Source organism: Zingiber officinale, chromosome 1A (genome assembly GCF_018446385.1).
Source record: "Zingiber officinale cultivar Zhangliang chromosome 1A, Zo_v1.1, whole genome shotgun sequence".
Classification (NCBI taxonomy): Eukaryota; Viridiplantae; Streptophyta; class Magnoliopsida; order Zingiberales; family Zingiberaceae; genus Zingiber; species Zingiber officinale.
Window position 1 is genome coordinate 123,046,516 of NC_055987.1, and position 25,778 is coordinate 123,072,293.

Sequence of the window (25,778 nt, forward strand, 5' to 3'; positions counted from 1 at the left end):
CGCTAAGGTAGCGGATCTATCTTTTTGTTTAGAGAGTAATTAATACTAAATTATAATTATTGATAAAAAAATAATTAAATAATTTTAACAGTTAAAAGAATATAAAAAATATATATTTCATTCATCCCAACTGTTAGGATCACCGGTTAAGCACCGGTTCTAACACTTTAATAAACCATCCGTTTGAACTGACAGTTAACTGTCGATCGATGGGTTTTTTTTTTATTGAACTGTAATTGACTTGACACCCTCCAAGTCAGTTAAGTTTTTTGAACTAGAACTGGATCAACAATTACTCGGTATGTTGATCCGATTCTGGGTCCAGGCTAGGTCCGAGTCCAGGATCGGGTCTACATAGAGAATGGAACATGAAAAGTTAGATGAAGTGAGTACTGATTAGATTATCCTAAAATAAAGGTATTAAGAAATTGGTTTTTAGTTTTATGTGGAATAATCCAGCTAATTAGGTTAACTGATCAAGTAATTAGTTAGCTAGTGCTAAGTTTTTTAGGACGGTACGGTAGTTAAGATATGGATTATTATCATATAAAATTTTGAGATCGAAACTCATTGTGTCTTCTTCTATATCTTGACCACCTATATTAATGGCTAATAGCCACATGTAATTCACATATTTTATATTAACCTAAAAATGAATTGATAGAAACGCTGGAATGAACAAATCATTTTTTATCAGAGAGTTAGCTAGTGCTCATAAGAGAGATATGTTTGTTCTACACAATAAACTTACAATATAATTGTACCTTTTCAAGATGGATTAGTATCAACATTATCAATACACTTTTCCTTTTAATTATCTTATGAACCAGGCTTAAGAGATTTACTTTATTTGTACTTTTGATTGTTGACATCTAGTCCCTATGACATAACATAGCTGGAAGCATATGATTTCATAATCGAGAGTTCCAGAGTTTGATTTTCAAAGTGTCATTATCTGAGATTAACATCCTGACCATACACTTTTTGTTATGTATCTATATATATATATATATATATATATATATATATATATATATATATATATATATATATATATATTCATGGTTGACATAAAGTATTTCGGATTGCTAGATCTCCTACTTAGTCATCTAAGTATATTGTATAAATTTGTCAGTATAATTTAAGTATATTTACTTAAATTAAATATTTATTATTTACTACTTAAATAACTAATTAAATATCTATATTTATATAAACAAAATCAAAATATTAAACTATATATTAAATCCATATAATGACATATATTAAATCCATATAAATCATATATGCGCTGGACTTCTGATTAAATCGGATTTGAATTCAACCTATTTGGATTGTTTAGAAATAGGAGTTGAACGACCAAATTTAATAATTTAATTTATTTTCTTTTTCTAAAAAATTGATTAATTTGATTTAAAATTAATTTTAAAATGTCTTAATCAGTTAAATCAAATCATATATATTGAATGAATCAAAATTTTCGATTCAATTGAATTTTTAATCCTAATTTTTAAATAAAAATTGAATTTTTATTAAACCGAATTAAATTTTTAGATTTTAATTAGAAAAATTCAATTAATTTAATTTTCATCGAATTAATTATTTAAGTTGCAAAAATATCCGGCGGTAACCTAAACGGTTCTCCCTCCATCGCCGCCGCCGCCGCCTCTTGCCATCGCCGGCGCGGCGCTCGTGGTGCAGCCGGCGTCGACACTTCGTAGTATCGCCGCTTCATTACGGTCTTCATTTCCCGACAGTGGCGGACCATGGAATTCTCCGACCACTGGCGGAACCAACTCCCAATCGATTCCGTCTTCTCCGCCCCTAACCTCATCCCGGGATCTACTGCTCCTGTAGGGTCGCTCCTCTTCTCCCCCACCTCGTCTCCACCCGTCCGCTTCCTTTCCTCCGCTTCTCTCGCCCTTAACGTTCCTCACCCGCTCCCCGCCTCCTCCTTCGTCCACGGGTTGCGCTCCTTCTTCAAATGCTCCGAGAACGAAGCCTTCCTCTCTACCTCCGCCATCGACATCATGGCTGCTGAGGCTGCTCTCTCTGCCGCCGAGTCATCAGCCTCCGACTATCTCCCCTTCAACAACCTTGCCGCTCTGCGCTGCCGAGACTGCTCCTTGGTCCTTTTCTTCCCGACCGGTCCGAATGCAAATTTAATTGGTTATGTCGGCCTTTCCTTTGGTGGCCCTCTGTCGCCGGAGCTCAGAACCGACCGGGACGGCGACATCTTTAGGGTAAAGGAAGGCTATAAACACCCCTCTCATCGGATACTGAAGATATTAGTGGCTCCTGTGGCTCCATCTTCCTATTCGACAGAGTTGCCTTCGGTGACCGCTGGAAATCCCCTGGTAGAGGGGCTGTTGATCACGACAAGTATGTACTCAATTAACTGGTTCAGGGTGGAGACTAGGGTTTCAGATTCAGCCGGTGAAAGGCCAAGGCCTCTCGTGGTTCCCCTGTCGACACAGGGGTTTGAGAGTGTTGTTGTGCACGTATGCTGGAACCCACATTTTGTGGCGGAGAGTGCCGCATTGCTAGAAACCGGCGAACTTTGTTGGTTTAATCTGCAGAGCAAGCGTCGTTGCGCCGTGAAGCTTTCTTTGGATGGTGATGACTGTTCTGTACGGTGGCTGAGCTGCGAGTTTGGTTGTAAGCCATGGACTGTTATTGTTGCCTGTTCTAAGGCTGTTCTTTTGGTTGATACGGGATCCAGAAGAGGCACTGGATACGAGCTTTTGGCTAAGATTGAGATGCCAACTTCTCTAAATGTTAGCCCTTTTATGGTCATGAATGAGAGGTTCCTAGCTTTTTGTAAGGCCCCTTACAATGATCTGCACTTTGCTGTTGTGACTGAATGTCGATTGTTCCTGTTTGACGTTAGGAAACCTTTACATCCTCTATTAACGTGGAAGCACGGCCTGGATTATCCAAGCTACATTGCCATGTTTAGGTTGCCAGAGTTGAGGCCAGCAAATGAGTTCAAGTGCGCTTTGGAATCTGGTTTTGTCATCTTGATTGGTTCATTTTCACATAATGTGTTCAAGTTGTTTTGCTATGGGCCTAGACTTGCTGAAACTGCTGATAGTCCTTCGCTTTATGCTTGGGATCTTCCTTCCACCCTTGTTTTATCTGATGGTGGCATATCTGGTGATTATTATGTGAGAGAAATTTTCTCAGAGGAGAGTTCTCTATATTCGCTGACACATAAACAGATGGACAACATGGTTGCTGGTTTTTGCATCATCCCAAGTGACTTATTTGCCACTAATTCAGGCTATGGTGGATTTTCTTTAATCAGACTTAGCTTGACTGGGAAGCTGAAGATGCAGAGATATAATGCATCAACAAAGTTGACTTGCCAGGAAGAAATTGAGTATGAAGGAGAAGATCAGTTTGGAACAAAGGTCACAGTCTCCAGTGAGGGTTGTCAATCTACAATGCCCAACGCATTTAAGTTTTATAGGCTGTGGCATCTTCATCAGTATATGAATGGCAATCTTTTAAATGCTTTGCTTGAGCGTGATACCAATAAACTCACAAATAGCAACATGTCTTCTTCTGTTCTCCCTATTTCATATTTAGTAAATGAAATTAGCACACCCACCAGTATATTTGAAGTTGCATGCAAGAAGACTTTAAATTCTCTTGGATCAGATCTTTTTTCGTTAACTTTTTCAAAATACTCGGATCTGTTTACAGTTGATAACTGTGGGTCCACGTTTGAGTTCCTAGAAATTCCTCCTTCATTTCCTGAGAAAAGGTTTCTACCATTCCTTTTTGCTAAACCTTCAAGAAGGGGTGAGAAGTGGTTCAGCAAATCATCCTCTGGGCAGTCTCTTGTTGGTCCATTAATTCCTGTCCCTGTTCTTCTTGCATTGCAGCAGATTGAAAAAGGCATGCCTTTAATGGGCAAAGAAGATTCAGGTGATGATTTGCTGGATAATCAGTGTAGAATAGTTTTGAGTGAAGTTTTCCCAGAAATTTCCATTTCTGACACAACAAACGACAATTGTTTCGGTGCCACAGATGATCTGCAAGCTGAGAAGTCTTATTTTGTTTATGAACCACAGACATGTACTAGGTCTACTAATAGAACAAGTATTGAAACAGCTATTCATACAAAACAAGAATTTGTTGAGTTTGATGAAAGGAAGCCGGCCTGCTTGGTGTCCCCTAAAGATGAAATTTTTTCTACATTTCTATGTGGAGTTGCAAACAAAGAGTCTGTTCCTGACTCTAAATATGGAAATATTAGGGGTGAATTGTTTGATCTAAGTCCAGTGAGGTTGGACTTTGATAGAACCGAAGTAGAACTTAATCCAGCAGAACAGAAAAATTTTAATTGCTTGAGTAGACAGTTCTCAAAATGGAAGGAAAATTACAAGCCATACCAGGATTTCTGTGCTCAGTATCCCAGAAAGCAAGTATCCTAAAAGGCGGTGCTTCAGATAGCAGGTACATAATTCATTTGCTTTCTAATATATGTGATATGAGGTTTAACTGATTTCCTCATACTAAAGCTTTGATGACAATTTTATATGTTAGGTTAAATGTGTGTTAAATGTAATTCAAAGATGATATTAAATATCTTGGAACATGACCTAATAGTATGATTCATTGAATCTCCTGATTTTTTATTAATTGAAGTAAGCTTGATGTATTATTTAATCATGTTTTCTTGTATGTTTGTCCCGGTTCTTCATGTGGCTTGTACTGTAATGGAACTAATTATGCCTGAAGAATCTGAGTATCAAGCTTCATATAAACAAGGCAACATATAGAATAATCAAAGAAACATTAATATCAACACTAACAATGATTTAAAGTGCTTCACCGCAACCTTTTACTCTACTCAATCTATTATCTCTGTTCTCATTAATTCTTAGCTTACAATTTCACTAGAATTCTTTAGCTCTTGAATTTGAGCATTAGACTACATTTTGTTCTTTGCTCTTTCCACTGTACCAGATGGTGAGCACCGATGGTACAGTCAGCCTTGTGAAGCATCCTTATGACAAATTCAACCACGCCCTTTGTTCTAGCTACGACCAATTAATCAAAAGTTGGTTCTGTCTCGCACTTAAGAGGCATGCTCCTCAAGCTTGATAGGGTACAAAAACTTAAGTTGTCATTGTAATCCAACACTTTCCACCATATTAGCTGGTTAGCAACTTAGCATCAAGGCTTACTTAATTTCACAATGTCAAGCATCATTATGACAAAAATTCAACTATTATCTAGCTACAATCAACTAACCAAGAAAACTCATTTCTTGTACTGAAGACATGCTTCTCATCTCAGGTTTCATACAGTGTCTAATGAACCTAAAGTTGTGCTTGTAGTTCAACACTCTTTTTGATCGCAAGAGTACAAGGCACAAATACAAAAGAGGAAAAGGAATTAGGATCTTTCATCAGTCACACCATCAGATAATCATGGTAAGAAGTGACTCAGTGCTTGCTATTTTGCCACTAAAGCCAAATTCATTCTTGGTAGTTACAATTACCCTTTGTCTTCGCATGCATGCACTTCAAACTTAAATATGCTGTATCTTCACGTCTATCTTTTCTTGATAGATACATGCAGTTTGATAGGATCTTGGACTGAGTAATTAAGTAATCATGGTGTCTAATCCAAGGGTGTTTATGACAGCTGAAAAAAGTTATAATGCCTCCCAGTGGTTTCAAGTTGTTCTGAAGAGCAAATGGTGAAATGCGTCTACATTGGATGTGTAAGAGCTCACACAAGCTGTAGCAGCCTTAGCAATGTCGAGGCCAATTCAAGAAAAGGTTTGCTAGATTTTCTTACAATTCGAAAGTTGCGTTTTTCACTCTTTGAACTTATACGTCACCGTGGTCTCTCTGCTAGATCGATTACATGATAAAGATCGATTACACTTTGAGTTCCCATACTCAATTCTTCCAAAGCTCAGCTTCCACTGGTTACAGCGAAGCACGGGGCTTCAGTGATGCTTGTTTAGTGATGAGCCAGTGGTTTCGAATCAAAATCGGGAAGGTTTGGCGATTGACTATCAACTCGAATGAGATACAATGGGCTTCAATAATCAATGAGATTTCAAACGGGAGCTTAAGTTACTCTTGCAAAAATTTCGACGAGGTACCATAATAGGGCATTTTAGAAATCTAGTTCTTCATTTTTGATTTTTTTTTAAAAAATAAAGTGATGCTTGAGGTCCCAGATCTGGTTTAAAATCAAGTAATTATTACCCTAAGGAGTAATTGTATGCTTAATCTGTTTTTGTCAATATCTTTATCCAATATAGTGTATCATTTTGATATGCTTAGCTCATTCGATTCATTCATCATGTTCCGTTTGATAGTTCTACCACTCTGAACGACTGCCTTATTAAGGATTAAATAAATCACTTGCCTCCACCGGTCTCACGCAGTTATAAAATATTTTAAAGGACAGTAATGCAGCTGAAGGATGTTAAATTGTCATTTAAATATTTGTAGTTCGATTTCAATTATGAAGGGATTTTTTTTTTAAATGGGGCGCACTTAATGCTGAGGTTTCGAATTGTTCATCGTGAGCACTTCTTATTTACATTGATAGTCCGTAGTCTCAGGTTCAATGCTATTTGATTTATCAATTTTTTTATAAAATATTTTAAAGAATAATAAGCCTAGAATTTGAATTTCAAATGAGAGGAATATTAAAAATATTGGATTTTAAATTATGTTTTCAAGTTATTTGGTAGTGAACCATTAAATTATAAATCCTTTAATCATTGAATATTATTAAAAAAAAAATTATAACTCAACATCTTTTTAAAGAAGCTTACATAAATATAGGAGATAAATTAAGTATACAAGTGGGAGACGTATAGTGGAATAAATTTTTGATTTTGAGTTCTTGTAAGATTCGACTCCTAACTATGATATCAAAAATGTCATATGTCTATTGTATATGCTAGAGCATCATTAAATATTATTAAATTAAATGACTATAATGGGAGCTCTTATTATGATGTGATAACATGGAGTGAGCTCCCTCCCATTCATGTTTTTTTGGAAGAAGACTCTGTGTTTTAGAATCGCTTCTTCAAAAATTTTATTTATTTTTTAAATATTAAATTAATTTTAAAAAATATTTATAAAAAAATAAAAATAGGAAGAAAAAAATGAGAAATATAATGAAAAGTGTAAAGTTATGAAGGAGTTGTTGAATTTTTTTTTTAATAATGGAGAGACATGAAATTTTTTATTTATAATGTGATGTGACAACGAAAAAACTTTCTTATATTCTATTTACTCGGATGAATAGGGAAAGAAAAGTTTTATAAGAGAAAGTTTTTCACTCTATACTTCACAAAGAATGGATTATTCATCCTTTATCTTATTTTACACCTTATCAAGTGTGTGATAAAATAATAATAAAAACTATAAAAACAAATATTTTGTTGAGATAAATGAAATTGTCATTTTTATTTATATATAGATGTATTCAAAATTAAAAATTATTAGGACACTTATTTATAAAAAGAGTAATATCATAATTGTCATATTAACAATAAAATAAAATAATAATAGAATTCAAGCATATAAAAGAATATATCTAGTGGAAAATCATAGCTAAAAAATGATAAAAGACTGACATAGTTTTATGTACTGATTTATTGAAAATAGTGAATCACACACCAAATATTTTCATAACTAGAAACCGAGATAACTCATGGATACAAATTTAGTTGGCTAAATAAGAGTCAGCTATCAAAAACATAAAAATACACAGGCTTCCTGACAACAGACCTTACAAATCTTTGATTGGCTGATAGAATTTATTATTTTTTTTCTCTAATCTTAAGTCAAATAAACTTAGAAAAATACTTCGATTCTCATACAATAGTTTCATGGAGGATTAGTTCCATTGGACCACCTCCTCCTCCATCATTATTCGTTTGTTGTTACAATTGAACCAGGGGTACTCTGATTATGTTGTACTCTTTGATTGAGATATCAGGTTCGAGTACCCTCTGCGCAAGCTCTTATCAATTAAGTGGTATCGTTTACCCAAAAATCCCTTCGGGGGTTTCTGAGAAGGGTTCGTTTCAACGGTGGTGTCGGTCACTATAAAAAGTTTACCCATACAGTTTTTGTCCCCTCGAATGGGTCTAGTGGCTAGCACATGAAGTGTTGCCATCAATGAGGTCTGGGGTTCGAATCTTGGCAAAGCTGAGGTAAATGCCTCCCTTATGTGCTAGTCACTATTCCAATGGTTAGTAGCCGCCCGTGATTTACCTCCTCCGTGTTGGCCCTAGGACGGGTTGGCGGGAGTACTGGGGGCGAGCGTATTCGTCTTTTGCCATCAATTATTCTTTTGTTGTTGTTCCTGAGTAAGGTTGAGTTGATTAGTATATGATCCGGATGCAGGCTAGGATATATGAGGGAGGGGGGGGGGGGGATTTGGGTCATTTCACACATTAGGGTTTTAGTGCTTTTAAAAAAGCACTGTTCAGAAGAAAAGGGGAGGATTGGTGCTCCGGAGCCGCTAGGAGCGGCATCTTCCTTCCCCTCTCGGGCTTCTCGCTGGCGCCGGTTGCCGACCTCCGCCTCCTCTCCTTTCCCTCCGGCCACAAGCACCTCCTCTTCTCCTTGCTTACGCGCGTTGCCGCGGGCTCTCTCGCCTTCGCCACTTTGCTCTTCGCCGGCCCTCGCCGCGGCTCCTCTTCTCCTCCTCGTGATGCCGCCACCAGACGGATGCAACGCCGCCTCCCGTGGCCGACACAGCCTCCTGCGGCCAACGCCGCTGCCTCTAGCGGTCGGCGCCACCTCCTGCGGTCGCTGCCTCCTCCTTTCCCAGCCACCTTCTCCCGCAGCCGCTGCCTCCGGCAGGCGCTACTGCCTCCAGCAGGAGCCAGCCGCTGCCGTTGCCTCCCACTGTTGACGCCCCCATCGAGCATCGACACTTCTTTCAACGACCACCGGTTCTTCCCGTCGCTGCCGCTGACACCTACAGCAGGTGTCGTCTCCAGCGATAGTCGCTGGCACCTCTAGCGGTCGCCGTTAGCCTCCGGGCAGCTATCATTTGGGTGCTTAGGTTCGTATACTCCGACCTTTGAGTCGAGATGACCTTCGGCCTGCGAGCCGATGTGGTGCCGGCCATCGAGCCGACGTGTTTTGCTATCTGCACCGATATTATGTCTGTGTTATTGGTATTATACGACCTGTGTGTCGTGTTCTGACCTGCGCATCGTTGTTATATTCCGGCCTGCGTGCCGATGTCACATGTCGGTCGTGTCGTCGCTGTACTCCGATTGTATAACCTTTCAGATCCATGTCGTATTCGGCTCCGTGTCGTCACCTCCGGATCTAGCTCCTCTTCGATCGGCTCAGATGCATCCATTCTTCTGGGTCAGGACGACTCAATTAGCAGCGCGGCCGACTCACCGATCCATCCGAGAGTGCCCCCGGGGCTAGGGTACGTCGTTGTATTCATTTCGTACTTATTTTATTGTCATGTTATTATGTGGATGTTTATATGTTCGCGGGACCCACCTCGAGCATCGGGGTACCAGGGATCGGGGCAAACCGGTCGCTGGCTACAGGGATTGTTGACCAGAGGACTTCCGGACGACTTGGTCAACACAGGAGACAGCTCATTAGTAGGGTCATGGGGATGCGGTCAACCTTCCAGACACGTCACCCCTGCAGGTTCGTCTTCTCAGCTTCCCGACAGGATCAGTATAAGATAGAGTTGTTATAATAGGATAAAAGTTTGAATTTTAATAAAATCAAGAAAAAGTCCTATCCGTACTAGTTAATTTCAGCTTATCGATTTATCTCCTCATAAATGGTCGTGGGCCCGATCGTGTGGGAACGCTGGAGTGACGGATTCTACCTTTTGCTACAATTGTTCGTTGCTGTCGAATCCTGAGGAATTATCTTTGCATGCAAGGTTTAGTTTCGATTTCTTGATTTATTCCCTCCTAATAAGAAAAGTAATCTCAATTAATCTCATTGATTATTTCTGAAGTGACCGGTCCGGTCTTACGGAAGTTTCCCATCAGCCATTAGGATAAATCGTGAAGCGCACGTGGCGGTCAACCTAGAAGCTCAACATCTTTTAGTTGCGCCTCATATTTAGAGGAAAAATTCTTACAAATACGTCATAGATGAGGATCGAATCACGGATGCCTAGGTGACAATCTGGATATCCTACCGTGACACTATAATTCCGGGGATAAAAAAAATTGATAATCACAATTAGCCTCATTGACTATTTCTAGGTGGCTGGTCCTGCCCCACGAAAGTTTCCCACCGACCATCAGGATAAATCGAGAAGCTCACGTGACGGCCAACCTAGAAGTCTAACATTTTTTGACTGTGCCTCCCATTTGGAGAAAAATTCATACAAAAATATCATAATTAGGGATCGAACCATGAATATCTGGATGATAACTTAAAAGTCGTACTATAGCACTATAGCCAGGGACATTTATTCCCTCTCAATAGTATCATGGGAGAATTGTCAAGATAATAAATTTCATCTTTTACAAAACCATTTGTTTACTATTGTTCTCGTAAAATATCCAAGTGAATGGGTGACATATTTATTATAATGAGATAATAGATGAATTTCCAATGGAAACTTACCTCAAGGGAAAAAAAAACTCATTCCTTATTTAATTTGATAGTCGGTTAGAAATTGACGAGTGATTTACATTTTTTTTTTTTTCATATAACTAGAGACGGATGAACGTAATCAAATTGTATTATCATAAAAAGTTACAAAAGGCCTATAATTGCTCTGTTCAAAATATGGCATACTCTAGCCAAAAGTTGCAAAAAGCCTACAGATGCTCTGTTCAAAGTGTCCCTGGAGATGGAACTCGACAATTCTTCACTGTTTTTCCCCCTTTTTCATCACACAGAATCAATGAATCAACTAATTTTCATTTTGCTATCGCTTTTGATTTGAAGCCCATCAGCTCCGGCGCGAACCTCATGAGCCTCCGCAGCGAACTGGGCGAGAACTTCCTGGCGAACAAGAAGCAAGTCCTGGTGGCCCGGCCGTTGTAGTCGCAGCTGCTCCCGTTCCTCATCGCCTCCAGCAATTCCGCCGTCACGTGCTCCCCCGAATACATCGCCGGATGCACCCCGCCCCTCGACCAGTTCACCCACGTCACGCTCCGGTTGTGGGTCCGCGCCGGGAACCGCACGCCCACCAGCGTCGGCAAGTAGTGCTCGTCGGCGTAGCAGCGGCTGCAGTGCTTCTGGAAGAGCGGGAAGTAGTCCCTGTCGGCCACGACCGCGACCGCGACTTCGCGGTCGACCTCGAACCACTGCGAGCCCTTGCGCCATAGCCGGGGCTGCAGCCGGGGGCGGAACCGCGCCGGGAAGCGTCCGCGGCCCGCGCGTCCGGGGACGTCTTTGGACTCGACGTGGACGCGGGTGGAATTGATGAGGTAGGAGTAGACGGTGGGGAAGTCGAAGAGCGGGATGCAGGACTCGGAGAGGAGGACAAACCTCTGATTGGAGAAGTCGAGGAGGGCGTTGGCCAGGAGCCGCCGCTCGGCCTCCATCATGTTCATCCCACCCCAACTCACCGTCTGAAATAAACAACAACAAAAATACGAACTAAACCGGTCAATTCGAGAAGAAGAAGAAGAAGAAGAAGAAGAAGAGACCTTGCTGGGAATTCGTCGGCACTGGAACACCGATCCATGGGGTTCTGGTTCTGGTTCTGACCCATTGAAATCGGGGTCGGCATGCACGTAGATGGAGTAGGACCCCTCATTCCCCTCGAAGAACCTCTCCCACAGAGGAGCCAGAGGCAGCTCCCCTCGGGTGAGAAACAGAAACGCCACCTTGGGCCTCTGCTCGAATGGCAGCTTCTTGACCCTCGGCACCATGGATGCCCTCCACAGCAGCTCCCCCTCCGTCATGTCGTGCATTACCTCCCGAAGCTCGTGGAATTCACCCAAGCCGCCGCCGCCGCCGCCAGACTGCTTCTCAGCCGCCGGAGTGTGATTGATCGTGGAGGACGGCGGCGGCGGAGTCGAAGAATGTTGGAGGTAGAATCGCAGGGTAGGAGGGGTGAGGTAGAAGCTAGAGATGGTACCGAGGGCAAAGCCGAGGCCACAGAGGAGAAGAGATTGGAGGAACAGGGAAACGGGGAGCTTCATGTTTTTTGCTTCGGTCATCGATCAAGTGCAATTTCATCTCTGAGAAGGGTAATATTTATAGTGGCAGAGTGGGGAATTCAAAGAGTCAAATTCTGGGGTTTCGCCACTAAATTTAATCTGAATGCTCTTCAATGAATTGGAGAAGCAGAACAAAAGTTCCGTCCTGGAGAAGTGAATGAAAAATTAATTTAATTTAAATGGAATTCAATATAATTTTAGAAAAAAAATAGTCCCAATATAAATGGTAGTTTAGTTCTAAGTTAGGAGTTTTAGAGGTTATATATATATATACATACAACAATCAAAATGTTTTAACAGATTCCAAGAAATAAGAAGAAGAAAAAATCAAGAAAAGTTAGCGCTTCAGTTCACCTCCAAAGGAACGTGTAGCGACTTTTCTGAGGTCTGACCTTTAGGTGATATCCTATCCACTGGTCCTAGTTCAATATTTTCAATCGAATTTAGGGATTAATTACTGCATTTTTTTAGAAAAAATGAACACTATTAATCGGCTTGATATTGCGAAGGGGGCAAACTACAATAATTGATTTGGCTCACAGAAGGTGGTGACAAATTATATCGCTAATTCAATACCTTCATCCAGTGTAAGTTGGTCGAGTTGCTTGGCCAGTGGCCGAGCTTGCCCGAGATGGAAGGAGTTTGAGGGAAATGGATTGCTTTTAGGAGTTTACTTTAGATGTATTATGTTTATTCTCGATCTAGAGCTTCAAGATGTAGTTACTAGTGGGCTCGAGGAGTTAGCTGGAACTTGACCTAAGATCGAGCACAAGCTTCATGTTAGGCCATCATCACTCACATCATATGCATAGGAATATTACACCAAGTAAAACCAAGCATTCCAAATTATTACACCAAGTAAAACCATCAGAATTTTGTCATTAACAAGCTCGTTTCACTCGTTTCCAGCCACCTCTACGGATGTCAGAAAGAGCAAACTTTGCTGATAAAGAAGCCAAGAAATCAGCAGTTTCAGATAGTTCTGTCTTCATTTCTGAGATGCTAGACTCCATGAATTCTTTGTATTCTGATACATCATCAATCAGCGTCAACAGTTCGCTTGCGCACATCTGAGTTTCTTCATCGGCCTCTTTGGTTGCAACCTGTAGTTCCTTCTCAGATTTCTACAAAAACGACAGTCATTAATCCCTAAAGGAATGCAATGTGCAATGGATGGCATTACCAAGAAATAAGTATATTTATTATGTTGTGTTAATAAAATAACAAGGGCATTAATAAAGCTACCTTTAAAAGCTCTTCTGCCTCTTTTTCAACCATAATCAACTGATGCTCTTCCTTTGTAAACTCCTCTCTCATTTTCTCAGATTTTGCAGAGCATTTAGCTGCATGTTCTTCAATTTCATTCTTTAGCAATATCATCCGAGTATCAGCCTAGAAAACAAGACAACTTAAATACAAATGATCTGATTTGCATACCATATGCACGCAAGATTATTTTTCATCATTGCGACCCTTCATTCTATCAGCCAGTGGAGGCTAAAAGAAATTGTGCTATGCGAGATATGGGTTTGCGTTAGTCTGAAGCAGCTAGTGCTCAATTAACCTAAACCTATAAACATGATTTAGAAAACTATTCGTTTCAACGGGAGTGTAACTGACATGTCATCATCATAATCAAGTTATTGGCTTCCAGAACAAAATTCTTTTTCTAGAGTGTGAGAATGACCACTTCGACATATAATCTCCCTTAAAATATCCACCATTTAGTAAGACAAACAATCGTTTTAAACTATTGCGTGCTAGATGCAGCAATCAGCTAACTGAGATATCCCCTATTTTTTTTGTTTTAAAAAAAAATTTAACCATCTTTACTTGTTAAACATAAAGCTTAAGCAAAATTCAGATGCCTCGATATCAAGAGTGAAGAAACACAACCGCTGAGTCTTTCTAGGATAAAGGGGGCAATATTGACAAAATCTGATCAACACAGAAATACTTTGATTGAGATTAATACAGCAACACATTTTTCAATTAAAGCACTAGACAACAAGGTCAGTTGTTTTTTTTTTTGGCACAAGGCAAGTGAGGTTGCTGGAAGAGATGCATCAATGAAAAGTTAAAATTGTTAAGAGAAAGAACCTCATCAATTTTGGAGTGCAAAGAAGCAAGATTGCTCCTTTTATCTGCCAGCATTTTAGCATCTTTTCTTGATTGTTCTTGTAGAGTAGTTGACTCCTCCAACTTTGAGACAGATATTTTCTTCGTCTCTTCAGCAAGAGCATTAAGTGCAGGTTTTAGAGTAGCCTTGTAGTTCACTGCAATTACCTCAGCTGGTGAAGATCCTTTAACATTTAACACATACTGAAAATCAGTCCCTAGCTTTAGCCTGAAATCAGCAACAACAAAGAAAACCAGTCATGAGTTTAGAAGAAGAGACCATAATTATCGTCAATGGGAAGTATTACAACAGATATTCAATGAGCTTGAAATCTTTGAAGGTTACTTTCACTCATCTGTCACATCTAAGAAATAAATGACACAGCCATTCGACCTCGGAAAAAAAAAAGTAGAAAAGAAAATCTAACTGTACAAAAACCAAACTTCAGTTCAGCAAGTTAAATATTTCAAGATGTAAACTCCCAGATGGTGACAGAGAAAACTCTATGTAGAATATAATTCAGCATATTTTGCAAACATAGTACCAAAAATAAAACGTAAAGTAACAAGCATTATCAATCAAAAAATGCAGCTAACTTAATTGAAATTGAGAAGAGCTGAAACTATAATATAGCCTGGAAGTTGAATCAGCAGTGATCAGAATTGCCACACATTATCAACTGAACAGAATCATTTAAACAGAAATAGAGGTGAAGCTACATCACATTTATATACTGGATCTGAATGCTTCTGCATTTCTGAAAAGCTATAGTCCAGAAACATTAGTGAAAAAAACTGATCACAACATATACCAATCTGAATAGTTGCCACAGTAACTCAAAACTCCCTATTCATCCACAAATTTGGCCAACAGATAAAAATAAAATAAAATTAGATCTAGAACAATGCAGGTCATTATCATCTGAAAAACTGCAGTGCAGAAACTTTAGTACGCAATTCAAAAAATCTGAACAGAAACCCATGATACAAGTAGGAATAAATTTCTTGCTCCTAGTACGTAGATAATCCAAAGATTGCAGCAGTAATCACAGCATACCATACTCTGATTTGAGTAGAAGAATATTAAATATTGCACAATTTCTCTCCTTCCAAATATTATATAAGATAGTGAGCAACAGGATCTCATATTTTTACCTTTGCACTTGTACCTATGGTATATAATTTTATCTCGTGTCATGTGAAATTTTTTGTTCCACTTGCCACATGAGAAGGTTTAAAACCTCTGGTACAAACAAGAAAGCTACATATTTCATCCACAGATTCATCTACAAGCTCAATCTTCTTCCTTTCGTTGCTAGCTCATCTTCATTAGAATTTGTGAGATCAACCTTCGTTTGTGGGTTTGTTCGCCCTTCTTCTTCTGACACGAGCTGATCCTTCACCATGGGGACCAAGTTTTCATGTTGAAACCCTAATTCTATGCCATGCTGATGTCAGGTAGAACCTGTCCAACAATGCCTCTAGGTAAGTTGCTTCTCTTCCTCTACTTCTTTCTTCCCCTCATTGGAACCACTGGTCCCACATAGCCAGCACATTTAAAATAACACTAAATTGTGTCATTTTCAATCTGTGACTGAAACTTAGAATGAGATTTTAAATATTGCTTGTACCCTCAAAAAATTTGGTAATGATCTCCTCAAAAGATAAGTAGTCACCATGATAATTATTCAATAGTTAGAATTTCTTTTATAGTTTGAACTAAAGACCACTTGAGGATTCACATCCAAAAAATAATTGTTCATTATATTCAGCTTGAGTTACATAAAGGGCATATATTAGACTCAAGAATCCCTATTTCAATAGCCTATCTAATATTTGATGCTTGTTTCAATCATTGTCAAAAAAACAAAAAAAAATATGAAAGCATATCTTGGTATGTACCCTTTACACCATACACTATGACTCCACTCAGCTTAAGGTTAATCGATCTCCATTCTTGATAAGCACATTTCAAGGTGAAGACATCTGAACTAGAGGCAATCCAGATTATCTTTATCACCTTTCTCCACCAAATATATCTACATTAGATACACCCCAAAAATAATAATAAAGAAGCATTGATTTCTCTGTTCCAAGATCTAAAAGAATTACTGAAAAATGGTTTTTCCATGTTTACTTAAACTCCAATATAAAATCTAAAAGAATAAAGACATAAATATGAAGGTTGTAATGAACAAGATAAGTAGTAGAGACATACTCTCTAACAGCCTGATTACTCTGTTCCAAGATCAACTCGATTTCATCGAGTTTCCTGCTGATGGTTGCCTCAAGTTCCCAGGTCTTTTCCTCCAATTCATTTCTCCCGCTCTCTACATCTGAAATGTCCCTCTCTACCCTCTGCATCTCCCTTTTCATCCTATCCATATCACGCACGTTGACAACCTGGGTATCAATCCGCCTTTGCAATTCTTCATTTTCCTTGCATAACCTATCGCTCTCCTTTTCCTTGGCCTCATGCTCCTTCTCCCACTCCTGCATTGAAGCTTCCATTGCAGCCACCTTCCCACCCCAAGTGTCCACCACCGCCTGGAACTTCTTGACGTCCTCGACCAACATCCCCTTCTCCCTTTCCAGGGCTACCTTCTTTGATGGCTCCGCTAGACAAGTTTGAAGTTTTGCCTTCAGATCCTCGGCCTCCCTCTCGCGGGCCTCCATGGCTGCAGCAGTATCGGCAGCCTGGTGTTGGGCCTTGCCGAGGTACTCCTCATCGAGATCCTCAACAGCGTCATCTTCACCGGTGATGAAGTGGGAGTAGCTGCGACTTACAAAGAAGAGAAATTCGTCGTGCTGATCTGTCTGCGGGGAGGAAGAGGCGGTGGTGGGCTCAGTTACGAGGACGAATTGAACGAGCCAGTGGAGGACGGAGAGAACATGCGGCCAAGCGTGGGGGGTGCCCGGCGCCTTGAGGGCCGAGCGATTGAGCTTGAGGGGGCAGTGGAGATGATGGAGGAGTGAGGGAAGGTCCTCGCCGAGGTCGTGTAAGGGATAATCGAGGCAGCCGAGCATGAAGTGGAGCGCCTCGGTAATATCTCGGGCGGCGGGTAGAGGGGGCTTAAGGGTGACAGGAGCGGAGTGGGAGGCGAGGAAAGCGTTGACGGATTGGAGTGCGGCGGCCTGGGCGGGCCGATCCGTCAGTAGGGCGGAAGGAGCGGCAGAGGCAGGGCGACCGCCCACGGAGGAAGGCCGACTACTGCCCAGGCTGGCGTCGGAATCCCGAGCTACGGCGAGTCCGCGGCCGCGGCCACCGCCCCCTCGCGCTGGTCCTCTTCGCATCCGGCTGACGCTCGCTAGGGCAAAGCGTTTGCCCCCACAGGCGTAGATGAGTTTTCAAATCCCTTGGGAATAACTTCCTCCCATCCCTTTCCACAAGGCTTTCAGGCGGGCAATGAATTTTAGAAAACCAGTTCGTCATTATGATTTTTATTTTTTTAAAATAATAATAATAATAATAAATACATGCTTGAAGTCCCAAATCTTGCTTAAAATTTAAGGGTGCTTTTAGTTTACGTATTTTTTTTTTTTTTTTAAAAATATGCATTTTCTAAGAAATAGAATATAAACAACAATATATTTTTTTTATTTCAATTTAGTGCTCCTTTAAAATTTGACATTATTTCCTATATAAATATAATAAAATAGCAATCTAATATTAACTTTTATTTAAACTAATTAAAATGAGTATAAATTAAAAAAAAAATACTCCCAACTATTAAACAACAATAAGCATCTGGAACCTTATTCAATAGGTACTTCCGTTATAAATATCAATATAAATAAATAAACTGTAATAAAATCAAATAGCTTATAATTTATTACCAATATTAAAATGAGATGGGTGATCTTGAATTATGATTTTTATTTTCATTAAATTAATAAGGTTTCTTAACGGAGAAAAAAGAGACTGATGTTTTATATTGAATGGATGAAGGACCATTGAGTCCTATTGTTATTAAGAAAGAACTCAAAGAAGACTGTTATTTTGCGTCAAATAGATGAGAAACTTTTATTTCTTTTGTTCCTATAAAGACAGGGAAAGAAAAAGTGAGGAAGGGTGATCATCGATAAGGGAGGAGAAAAAGAGATCAAATTACTAGTGAGAGAGGGGAAGGGAATGTAATGCTATAGGATCATTAATAAAGGAAGGAAAGGATGTGGGGACAGACCTCACGGAGATGTCAAGTTGATTAAAAGATGATAAATTAACTATAATTAAATATGAATTAATTGAATTCATGTCCTTGAAAAAAAAACTCCTCTTATAATTATTGGTACTTCAAGGTAATTTTAATTTGATCAAATATGTTAAGTTAGGTCTTGTTATGTTTAACCCTATGTCTAAATGTACAGGAACTTAGGAGCACATGAAGTCGAGCGAAAGACGCAGCTATCAAGAAGGATGACATGAGAGAGAGTTGACGGGCTTGGTGCGTCTGAGAAGGGAGTGTGCGGTATTTCTGAGGGACAAGAAACTAGAGCAGAAGATTGTTCGAGGAGTAAAAGGCGCAACTGCCCAAGGAACGAAAAGATATGGTAGAGTATGTTGGCGGACGAGAAGAAAGCAAGCAGCGATTCCGAGGGATGAGAAGCCGGAGCGGAAGTTTGCTCGAGAAGGTCGGAAGTTGAGTTCGAGTGAGCTCTATTCTGTATAGCCGAAATCACCCAAGCGAGAGAAGTCGGAGTGGAAGTTTGCTCGAGAAGACCGGAAGTTGGGTTCGGGTGAACCCTATTCTGGATGACCGAAATCACCCAAGCGAGTAGAGCCGGAGCGAAAGACCGGGACCGATGCGAGCGGAACCGGAGCAGGTGATTTTTGGCCCCGGGGTGCGCCCTAAACCCTTCCGAGCACCCGGACCCAATTCTTAGCCAATTCTACGCGACATTTGAACGTTGCGTCAGGGATAAAGTTTTATCCCATTCCAAGCACCTAGAACCTTTTCAAGTGCCCCGAGCAGGGTTATATAAGCAGCTTTGCTCCTAGAAGCTAATAAGAACATGAGTTAAAAAGTAACAATACTTTTGCTTGAGTTTGTCTGAGTTTAGCTTTGTTTTGTCAGCTTGGAATGTTGTAAGAGGCTTCTCCGCCCAGAGGAGATTTTTAATACGCTTTTTCATCTGCCTTGGATTAACAACCTTCCTGGTTGTAACCAAGTAAATCTGTTGAGCCTTGTCTTTTTAATTTATTATTATTTCTATATTTATGTAAGTGTTTTAATTAAGTTATAAGTCCGAGAAAGGTTCTTTTTGTTTTGTTTTTGTGCAGAGGTTATTCACCCCCTCTAGCCGGCCGCCAAGGGTCCTAACAAGTGGTATCAAAGCCAGGATGCTTCAAGAGAATTAACCGCCAAACGAAGCACATGAGATGGCTGGACCAAGTATCTACCCACCAAAGTTCGAGGGGGAGTTCGCGAGTTGGAAAAAACGAATGGAGGTATTTTTTAAAACTGATTTTGAATTACTTTTAATAATAAAATTCAGTTTTGTAGCACCCGAAGATAAGGAAGAATACCAGTGGACGAAGAAGGAGCAGGCTGACTTCGTGATAAACGGCAAAGCGGAGTTCTATCTATTGAGCGTCCTATCGCCACAAGAAGTCAACCGGATCGGCGTCTACAACTCGACAAAGGAGCTTTGGGAGAAGTTCCTTGAGCTACATGAAGAAATGTCCAAAGCCAAGCTCGCGAGACGAGATCTACTAAGGAACCAACTGAGTAACATAAAATTGGAAGCAGAAGAAACTGTTGCACATCTTCACTCGAGAATGAAAGAACTAATCACCGGACTCACAAATCTCAGAGAAAAGATAAGCAACCGAGATTCGCTAAGGTACATGCTTAATGTATTTCCTAGAACTACCGAGTGAGTATCATTAGTAGATGCTTACTATATATCTAAAGATTTAGAATCTATCACCTTAGAATAATAAATGTTTTCAACATTTGAAGTACATGAAATGAGATCTACAGATTCGAAGGAGCCGAAGCACAATATTGGCCTCAAAGCGAAGATGAATGAACTAGATTCAGAATACTCTCTCGACGATGATGACGAAACAACAATGATGGTAAGATGATTTAAAAAATTATTTAAATCTAGAAAAACTAACCATCTGCAGGGTAGAAAGAAAAGAAAAATCAAATGCTACCACTGTAATGAAGAATGGAACGTTAAAGACAACTGCCCTAAGTTGAAGAATAAGGACAAGGGCAAAATCAAGAAGCATGTCCAATCTAACAAGTACAAAACGCTAAAGGCAACGTGAGATGAAACATCATCCGAATCGGAAATTGAAACCATCGTTGGACTTACGTTAGTGGCAAGTCATCAAGAAGACGAAAATGAAGCAAGCTCATTTGAAATGAGCATCGATGATGGAGGAGCGACATCAGAAGAAAGCATTAGTTCAGGGGAAGCTACGGATAACAGGATCGATAAGGTAAGTTAGGTACGATCTCTGCCTCCCGATAAATTATTCAAGTTTGTTAAATTGTTGTCAAAGGTTTGCTGTAAGCTAGAAAAAGAAAACCAAGAGTTAAAATTAATTCTAGCCAAATCTTGTCCATTAGAAGAATTTGACAAAAATAAAATTAGAAAATGATAATTTACAAAAAGAAATAAAGAACTTGAAAAATCATACATGCTCATATAATACAAGTATTAAAAAATTTAATGGCCTAAATTGGTACCTTAATTACCACAAGGGACAAATTAAAAAAAATTTTCAGAAATATATTCCTAAAAGATTTTTAATCAACTTAGTTGGAAGGAACTTATATTGGGTTCCAAAATCATTCTTGGATTAAAACTTTAAAGTTAGGGTTTTCAAAGAGTAGATTAAATGTTTGATTTCCTCAAGAGGCTTTGTCTAGAAAGTGGTTGTTGCTCTAATAACCAAGAAGACCTAGTGCCTCGCTATAACCTGAAAGCTAATTAATGAAATAAAATATTTAATTGACTAACTGATAAAGTATTTAATTGTAATTAATGCTTTAAATAGTTACCTAAACATTTTTTTACTTAGAAATTTTTTTGCAAAACTCAAAGTTTCTAAAATTATTTACGTTGCAAATTTTTTTAAGTGATATCAAAATTATTTTCAAAGTTTTCAAAAACTTGATAAGTTTTTCAAAATTGTTAAAAAATAAAAGTTTTCTTAACTTTCTTATTTTTGAAAAGTTACTCTTAAATTTTTTTGGTACCTCATTTTTTTATGTGATCAAAGGGGGAGAAGAGAAAATTAAGTCTAGGGGGAGGTAGCTTACATTTTTTTTTTTTAGTTTTTTCACTTAATTGTAAAATTTATGGCTTTTACTTTATGTTGGCTTACCCTAACTTAACTTGGGTTGCTCACATCAAAAAGAGAGAGATTGTTGGTACCCGAAGGTAATTTTGATATGATGAAACAAGTTTAAGTTAGGTCTTATTATGTTTAACCCTGTGTCTAAGTGTGCAGGAACTTAGGAGCACAGGAAGTCGAGCGTAAGAGTAGCTAGCGAGAAGGACGACGCGGGAGAGAGCCGACGGGTTCGGTGCGTCTGAGGGACAAGGAGTTGCGAAAGAGTACATCGGCGGACGAGAAGGGAGCGTGCGGTATTTCCGAGGGACGAGAAGCCGGAGCGGAAGATTGCTCGAGGAGCAAAAGACGCAGTTGTCCAAGGAACGGAAAGCTAAGGAAGAGTGCGCTGGCGAACGAGAAGAAAGCAAGTAGTGATTCCGAGGGACGAGAAGTCGGAGTAGAAGTTTGCTTGAGAAGGCCGGAAGTGTGGTTCGGATGAGTCATATTCCGGATGGTTGAAATCACCCAAGCGAGCAGAAGACCCGGACCGATACAAGCAGAATCGGAGCAGGAGACCGAGACAAAAAATCAGCAAAAGCTGATTTTTGGCCTCGGGGCGCCTGGACCAGACCGAGGTACACGGACCTGGTCGGGGCGCCCGGACTGGGGGCGCTCGGACTAGTCCCGGGCGCTCGGGCTGTGTAACACCCCGCCTTCTACCGGCTAAGCTGTAAGGCCGAGGGTTACATTATGCTGTTGCTAAACTATTCTTAATATGCGGAAAACTGATCTAATTTAAGATTTCTTTATGCTAATGCAATTTCTTTGTTCTACGTGCGCTAAGGGATGAGATTGAAGGTATACAGGACATATCTTTCATCCCCCATGGTCAAAGAGCTACCACCAAAGGTTTCTAGTCAAGATCCAGCTTCCCGATCGATTGAGCTTATCACTCAATCGATTGGAACTATTGAATTGATCCACTGATCGATTCAGCGTGCTACTGTGCATGGAAGAATTTATGGATCGATCGGTTGATCGATCCAACTTAATCAATCGATCCAGTGATCAATTCCAGAGCTCTCTGTTCGTGACAGAACGCTACCGGATCGATCGGCTGATCGATTCAGGAGCTTACTGTTCGCAGAACAAGTTGCCCAATCGATTCGCTGATCGATTGAGGAGCCTCCAATCGATCGGCTGATCGATTGGGGTTTCTGATTTCGTATCAGAAGCCTGATTTCAGCACTGTTTCGTGCTCACACCACATATATCAACTCTATAAGTAAAAACCAAGCTACTAGACATATCATTACTCATGGCTAGCTGTCCAATATCATGCCAACTAACAATCTAAGCATCACTTTCATAAATTAAGACACTTAAAGAACTAAGAGTGCAGAAAAGTAACAACATAAAGAAATGCTAAGTTCTTAAATTTGCTAGTTTCTCCAAGATCTTTATTCCAAGTTCCCCTCCACACACATCTTCATCGCATTGTCGTCCAGCCTCCACTAATCCATCTTTCCTTTACCCTTATCTGCAGTATAAGGAAAAGAAGTATCTGTAAGCTTGGAAGCTTAGTAAGAAACCATCTACCTCACAAAACATGCATACAATGTAATTTATGTTTTTAAAAACATGCTATTTGAAATATATACTGGACATGTTAGAGCATGGCGTGACATACTATCATCCAAACATAAAAATCAAAACTGATCATGTCAATATCTTCTAGTATCAACAAGGTAGAACTAAACTGATACAACAGCTAATCAAACTAATGACAAGCTGATACAAATTCTGAACTGTAATCACATAACTAAATTGTGAAGCTTTGAAAAACTATTTAACATAAATAGATGAAAATACTAATCATGCTGCTGATGGGCTCGACAACTGTACTTGCTATGCGCGCATCCCTAACTAGACCCGGGGTTGCAAGTCCCGAATTTAGTAGAGTTACTAGGTTATCTAAACCTAGGGACGACTATGGGAGCCCAGCCCAAGGACCACTGAAGTCCAGTACAGTGCCACTAAAAAGTAAAATACTGGTTTGTAGCTAATATACCTTACCTTGCTCTTATTAGGTTATCTGAACCTAGAGGCGACTATGGGAGCCCACCCATTGGACCGTAGTCCCATATAAGTTGAAGCAAGGCTAAATATGATATCTTAAATGTTTCTACTGCATTTACTGAGCTATTAAAATGCCTATTGTAGCATTTTACTGAGCTAAACATTTTACCAACCACTTGGTGTGCACTAGGACACACCCTACGTACTGAAAATCTGCATACGCCTAAACTAATGCATAAAGACATACGAATAGCTACTTATACTGCAGGTGAGGGGTTTCTTACATCCTGCGCTAGATTTCCTTACGATCTGGTCGCTAAGTTTTCCGGAAGGACGATCTTCTCTACGATCCTCCTACGTTTACATGCTCTTCTCGCGGAGAGGAGCGTCCTCGTGCCGGAGTTGTCGCCGGAAGGTGATCCTATAGCCCTTGGGACGGAACCCTAGCCCCTTTGGCTTGGTGCGCCGAGAGAAGAAGAGAAGGAAGAGGGGGCGGCGTGTGAGGGTTTGAGGAGAGAAAGTTGCGTTAAAACAATTCTCCACTTAATAATTTTTCTATTTATATTAAGTGGTTTATTCGGCCAACTTAAACTTAAATATAATTGCTTCTCTCTTCTTTCAGCACACCCCTGCTGGGGCTCCTGGTTACTAGAGTTGTCTATAAGACATAGGGTCTCATAGATCTCGGGTTCAATTCCCGCTTAGGCTATTTTACGTTCCTATTTATTTTTGCTACTTCCACTACTCTAAAAATTCCATAAAAATATCCTAAAATTTCAGAAAAATAATAGAATATCTCTAAAAGTCTTTTTGAGAATTTTCGGGCGTTACAGGCTGGGGGCGCTCGGACTAGTCCTGAGCGCCCAAACTCAAGGCACCCGAAACCCAATTCTTAACCAATTCGACATGGCGTTTGAACGTTGCATGAGGGATAAAATTTTATCTCATTCTAGGCGTCTGGAATCTTTCCAGGCGTCTCGAGCTGGGCTATATAAGCAGCTCTGCTCCCAGAAACTAATAAGAACAAAAATTACAAAGCAACAACACTTATGCTTGAGTTTATCTGAGTTTACCTTTGTTTTGTCAGTTTTGAATGATGTAAGAGGCTTTTCCGCCTAGAGTAGATTTTTAGTACACTTTTTCATCTACCTTAGATTAACAACTTTCCCGGTTGTAACCAAATAAATCTGTAGAGCCTCGTCCTTTTAATTTATTATTATTTCTATGTTTATAAAAGTGTATTAATTAAGTTATAAGTCCGAGAAAAATTCTTTTTGTTTTGTTTTTTTGCAGGGGTTATTCACCCCCTCTCTAGCCGACCACCAAGGGTCCTAACAATAGTCACGTCGGATATAAGTTGATTCTATGATTTATCTTCCTTCATATATGTTCCTGTCCGAAGGCAGAGAAGATAGCAAGCTGGGGATGTGTGATAACCATGATTTTACTATACTATTCTCATTCACACAATCATGGTTTGATGTAGTTTTCATATATAGAATCCACATTTACACTACATTTTTATACTTTGTATCAATTTTGGACCTAATTACAAATAGTCTATTTTCATGGTATTTGATGCTAATATTTGCTTATTATTTTGTAGGCATCAAAAGGGTCATGGACCCGATCAGATCAGGCTGCATTTGGGCTCAAATCAAGGGCTAAACAAGAAGATCAAGCCTCGGAGCATTATAGGCCGTTTATCCAAGATTGAGTAGATCTGAGCCATCCGTTGAAGATCTGGCCGATCCAACTTAAAGGGGAGCAGATCTGAGCCATTTATGAAGATCCAGAAGTTTTGATCCAGATCTGAGTTCATCCAGCCATTGATCCAGCCGGATTAATCTGGACCGTTCATTGAAGACTGGGCTGATCTGGACCATCCAGTGATGATCTGATTGATCCGACCTACAGGAGAGTAGATCCAGACCCTAGATCAACATCAGTACATTCAGATCAGATTTTGGATGACTTTCCACCGTTGATCTAGCCCAAATGAATCTCAGCCGTTGGATCTGAACTGAGGAGGTTTAAAAACCTGCGTGAGAAGCTACAGTAGCTGGGCTCGGCGTGTTCGCGATTTTGCTACAGTGTTTCTCCTTCTTCTTC

General features: G+C 40.0%; 3 protein-coding genes across 6 annotated transcripts; 1 reads left to right on the top strand and 2 right to left on the bottom strand.

The window, feature by feature from the left end:
* The first annotated feature begins 1,624 nt into the window (after positions 1-1,624).
* On the top strand, positions 1,625-6,260 carry LOC122030036. 4 transcript variants are annotated; one of them, XM_042589201.1, is made up of 4 exons: positions 1,625-4,464; positions 5,340-5,447; positions 5,662-5,798; positions 5,878-6,260. In XM_042589201.1, the coding sequence occupies exon 1, from the start codon at positions 1,767-1,769 to the stop codon at positions 4,440-4,442; it is 2,676 nt and encodes an 891-aa protein (XP_042445135.1). In that variant the 5' UTR covers positions 1,625-1,766; the 3' UTR covers positions 4,443-4,464; positions 5,340-5,447; positions 5,662-5,798; positions 5,878-6,260. The 4 variants fall into 4 exon arrangements, with proteins under 4 accessions (XP_042445135.1, XP_042445128.1, XP_042445143.1 ...); XM_042589194.1 differs by having other exon boundaries at positions 5,352-5,447; XM_042589187.1 differs by having other exon boundaries at positions 1,626-4,464; positions 5,311-5,447.
* A 4,577-nt stretch (positions 6,261-10,837) lies between these two features.
* Positions 10,838-12,223, bottom strand: LOC122009637 (glycosyltransferase BC10-like). Its single transcript, XM_042565885.1, has 2 exons — positions 11,660-12,223; positions 10,838-11,581 (listed from the first exon to the last, which is right to left on the bottom strand). The coding sequence occupies exons 1-2, from the start codon at positions 12,173-12,175 to the stop codon at positions 10,925-10,927; spliced, it is 1,173 nt and encodes a 390-aa protein (XP_042421819.1). The 5' UTR covers positions 12,176-12,223; the 3' UTR covers positions 10,838-10,924.
* A 779-nt stretch (positions 12,224-13,002) lies between these two features.
* LOC122030063 (kinetochore protein NDC80 homolog) lies at positions 13,003-17,692 on the bottom strand. The gene is made up of 4 exons (XM_042589217.1): positions 16,512-17,692; positions 14,276-14,522; positions 13,421-13,567; positions 13,003-13,299 (listed from the first exon to the last, which is right to left on the bottom strand). Exons 1-4 carry the CDS (start codon positions 17,585-17,587, stop codon positions 13,057-13,059), a joined length of 1,713 nt encoding a protein of 570 aa, XP_042445151.1. The 5' UTR covers positions 17,588-17,692; the 3' UTR covers positions 13,003-13,056.
* Positions 17,693-25,778: the final 8,086 nt, after the last annotated feature.

What these genes read in the sequence shown, in the direction of transcription:
- LOC122009637 (XM_042565885.1), bottom strand. Translation starts at nt 12,175, where the DNA reads ATGACCGAAGCAAAAAACATGAAGCTCCCCGTTTCCCTGTTCCTCCAA. An exon ending in GCCGACGAATTCCCAGCAAG is followed by an intron (nt 11,582 to 11,659) that starts GTCTCTTCTTCT and finishes TGTTTATTTCAG; the next exon opens with ACGGTGAGTTGGGGTGGGAT.
- LOC122030063 (XM_042589217.1), bottom strand. Translation starts at nt 17,587, where the DNA reads ATGCGAAGAGGACCAGCGCGAGGGGGCGGTGGCCGCGGCCGCGGACTC. An exon ending in AGTAATCAGGCTGTTAGAGA is followed by an intron (nt 14,523 to 16,511) that starts GTATGTCTCTAC and finishes TGCTGATTTCAG; the next exon opens with GCTAAAGCTAGGGACTGATT. An exon ending in AGGCAGAAGAGCTTTTAAAG is followed by an intron (nt 13,300 to 13,420) that starts GTAGCTTTATTA and finishes TCGTTTTTGTAG; the next exon opens with AAATCTGAGAAGGAACTACA.
- LOC122030036 (XM_042589201.1), top strand. Translation starts at nt 1,767, where the DNA reads ATGGAATTCTCCGACCACTGGCGGAACCAACTCCCAATCGATTCCGTC.